The 4,360-nt window shown below is 36.5% G+C and overlaps 1 protein-coding gene across 1 annotated transcript in view; it reads right to left on the bottom strand.

The window, feature by feature from the left end:
* Positions 1-23: 23 nt before the first annotated feature.
* The window catches only part of LOC106884519 (uncharacterized), a 23,400-nt gene continuing 19,063 nt past the window's right edge, over positions 24-4,360 (bottom strand). Inside the window, exon 6 of the mRNA XM_014935942.2 lies at positions 24-2,711. Coding sequence (XP_014791428.1) covers positions 2,665-2,711 — 47 coding nt within the window. The 3' untranslated portion in view covers positions 24-2,664. The remainder of the gene's footprint in view (positions 2,712-4,360) is intronic.

The raw sequence follows: 4,360 nt of genomic DNA on the forward strand, positions 1-4,360 counted from the left end.
TCAAAGAGAAACTGGACTGAGACAAATTATTGGGTATGAGTTGATCTATATATAGCGTTAAGAGGGCTCCAAATGCCTTTAGAATTTTACTCCATCACGTGACCTTATTAGGGGCCGTGATTGGTCAGTTTGCGTTCTGGCGGGAACGGTTCGAAGAAGTTGCCGATTCGAATAATGATCAGTCACGTGATGGACAAGGAATGGGTTCTCTACTACGCTCGCATTTATTTATATTTAAATGAGAAGATTGTATGTAATGGCGATAGTAGTTTGTATCTAATGGCGGGAGGTAGTTTCACTACATATATATATATATATATATATGTATAATTAAAATTTAGGGTTCAGCAGGCATTGCTTCACCACACATAAAAAAATAGAAATAGCAGCCAAAACTACTATTTCTCTACCAAAATACGACTCCAAAACGGCAACACACACACACACACCCTCTGAGGCACAAGCCCGGGCAAGATTGCTTATGAAAGAACAGCAACCAGCCATGCATACTAGCCTCCTCTCTCCACGCGACTGATGTCATCGAAAAGAAAGGCAAAGGCCGATATAGCTTAGCACCAGTGACGTCGCAACTTATTTCTACAGTTGAGCGAACTAGAGCAACGTGAAATAAAGTATTGCTCAAGAACACAACACGCAACCCGGTCTGGGAATCGAAATCACTACTTCGTGATTGTGAGGCCAACGCTGAGTCATGCGCCTTCATCACACACACACACACACACACACACACACACACACACACACACACACACACTCACACACACACACTCACACGTGTGTGTTTGTATGTGTGTGTGTGTGTGCGTGTGTGTGTTCGCACATGCTCTTAACTATGCACAAAATATTCTCGTCTACTCTAGGCACAAGGCCCGAAGTTGTTGGGGAGGGGGCCAGTCGATTAGACCGATCCAGTACTCAACTGGTACTTAATTTATCGACCCCGATAAAAAAAGAGGAAGAGTCCATAAGGATGAACGGCAAAGTCGACGTCTGCGGAATTTGAACTCAGAACGTAAAGACAGACAAAATACCAATAAGCATTTCGCCTGGCGTGCTAACGCTTCTGCCAGCTCGCTGCCACCATGCGCAAAATACGAGAACAAACTGTTTTTAAATTTCCTAACTTTTGACATTCAGCTTTTTAAATCTTATATGTTGGACATACACATCGAAAGCAGTAATATTTTACAAAAGTTACCCAATGTAGCAAATATAAAACAATTTTCAAACATACTTTCGTGCTGTTTTCACCTTTACCTTTTATATAAGTCTTGATTTGTATGTATTCTTAACTCCTTCTCAACTATAAGGAGACTTACATAAGAATTGCAAAGGTAGGGTAATATTGTAATATGATATGACGAAAATTCCTACCACTATTAAGCTGTTATTGCCAGCACACACACACACACATACACACACATACTCACACACGCACACACATACACAAACACACACACACACCCAAACACACACACACATACAAAAATATCACAAAAAGCACACACACACAACTCTGTACACACACACACACACACTCACAAAAGAAAACATTGCAAAAACACTCACACACACGCACATCCACACATTCACATACACACACACACACACACACACACACACGCATATACAGCTGGTTACTCCATACACATACACACAAATGGTGACACTCAAAAGACTACAACTAATCCAAAGAAAAATCCTAATTCTTTCTTCAGCAAGACAGTCTTCACAACATACACACTTATTAACACACAGCTGATCAGTTTCCAAACATACTGAAAGGACAGTCAACACAACGCACACACGCACACACACACACACACACACACACACACACACAGGTGGACATAAAACCCATTCAATAAATACTTTTTAGCCACTCCCTTGGCAGGAATACATAAAGATTTCTTTTAGACAATAGACACCTCTTCTCTCACTCTTTAACACTTTGAACTCTATACCAAACTATATTTAAAGAAGACTTCAACGAAAACTTCCAGACATGTTTTTTGTCTCCCAGACAGAAGATAAACTGTTTTTACTTCAAAGTTTTATAAATTTTTGGATTCGATGAAATACACTGAAACCGGTTATGTTTTCTTTATATAATTTTTAAAATCATTTTTATTAAATTCCCTCTTAAAGTGAAATGTCTTAAACTTGCTTCTGTGCTATTTTCACCTCTATCTTTTATATATGTGTGTGTGTGCATGTGTGGTATATGTGTGCGTGTGTGTGTTGACTGTAAAAGGAAGTAGTATTCAAAACAACACAATCAAAATTAATTGTATTTTTAGCTAGATACTTTGCATTGAACAAGAAACAATGAAAATTTTGCTATAATTCCTACTAGATTCAAAATACAGTAATCCTTTTTTATTGGTCAAATAATTTGTAATATGTGCTAAGATATATTGTTACTTACATAACAAGTACCCAGTGCATTGGTTATATATATAATTCGCATTTTTCATTCAATTTATATAATTTATTGTTACATTTAATTCGAATTTATTGATATAATTCATATTTCAATCACATATGTTTGAATTATTGAATCGAATGAAAACTTATTGAAATATTAGTTTTACTTCATTCAAACGTTGAAACAACAATAACAGTATTTGGTGATATTTGTTTTCATAATAATTTGATGTACATTGCTAAATAGTCACCAGTTTCGTATGCTGAAAAATAAGATGAAATAATGTGAAACAAAACAAAATAGTAAATAAAGATAAATAAAAAATGCAAATAAATAAACTAATACTATATGATAAAGTAACCGTTAAGCGTAAATAACAAATGAGTTCTTATCAAAATATTAGTCACAGTTGTTATTTTATACAAATTCTTAGAAATATTTTAATGGTCTTATAGAAAAGATAAAGACCACTTCCACTTGTTTTTTTTTTACTTCGAAATTTAACTGTAATTAAATAAGACAATTTAACACACATTACCAACTAGAGTGAAACAAAACTTATCAAAATATTAGTAATCGACATTGTGACAGAGCGCTAAAATGCATTTCTCACATCACATATGTTTAAGAGTAGGGAGTAGTCTAAAGATTTGATAACTCAGCCTGGTTATCAAAATTGCATATATTTAAGAGTTCTTCATCTCCCGAAGGATTCCAACCAAGTACACAGAGACAAAACAAAATACTATTAGACATTAAGTTCAGCACTGATGACATTTCAAATAAAGATAGAAGAATATCAAAATTTGTTACAGAAGTCTATATGGATTATTTCATAAATAAAAGAAACAAGGTATCAGATTCATAAGATGAGAAATAAGATTACATAATACCATTTGTCTTTCTCGGTCGAAATGGAATCAACCAGATATCAGAACTAGATTATGCATTTAGCTCGCCAGAAGTTTACTTCTATTACGTCTGGGACTCATATCATGTTTATGTCTTTCCCTCTGTAACACTAGATTTGAACACTCCTTTTGCCACATACGAATTTCAAATTACAATTCAATTATAGTTTGGTTATGTGCGTAACCGATATTTTGTCCAAACAACAGCTGTTGTTCACGTGATAGTTCTTTAGTATGTCTGGAACTTCCCGTGAGCAAAGCCTGTAAATACAGTTAATAAAGGTGCCAATGTAGCAGAGTGTCGAGACATGCGAACCGGTATTACGTTCTCCACTCTCGTCGATTTTAGAATGTATTGGGTCAAAGTTCGAGTTACACTCTCTCTATATAGCTGTTCTAACGATGCATATTCAGTCGAGGATATCGAAAAGGAAGACAAGACATGGCACCTGTATATTTGTTTGATATGTCAAAACCAGCTTAAGCGTTAAACTTCAAACAGACATTTTCCTTGCAGGTCATATTATTCTATTTCCATCTTAGTGTTTCCATTAATTGTAAATACAAGAGCATCTTTTCATACTAATGCTTACGCAGCGTTGTGAAATTACTACACGAATTTTTGTGTTAACTTGGTTTTATAGGGAACAATACGCAACTTGTTGTTGGCACTCCGTCGGTTACGACGACGAGGGTTCCAGTTGATCCCATCAACGGAACAGCCTGCTCGTGAAATTAACGTGCAAGTGGCTGAGCACTCCACAGACACGTGTACCCTTAACGTAGTTCTCGGCGATATTCAGCGTGACAGTGTGACAAGGCTGACCCTTTGAATTACAGGCACAACATAAACAGGAAGTAAGAGTGAGAGAAAGTTGTGGTGAGAGAGTACAGCAGGGTTCACCACCATCCCCTGCCGGAGCCTCGTGGTGCTTTAGGTGTTTTCGCTCAATAAACACTCACAACGCCCGGTCTGGGAATCGAAACCGCGATCCTATGA

This window comes from Octopus bimaculoides, chromosome 7, assembly GCF_001194135.2.
Source record: "Octopus bimaculoides isolate UCB-OBI-ISO-001 chromosome 7, ASM119413v2, whole genome shotgun sequence".
In the NCBI taxonomy this organism is placed as follows: Eukaryota; Metazoa; Mollusca; class Cephalopoda; order Octopoda; family Octopodidae; genus Octopus; species Octopus bimaculoides.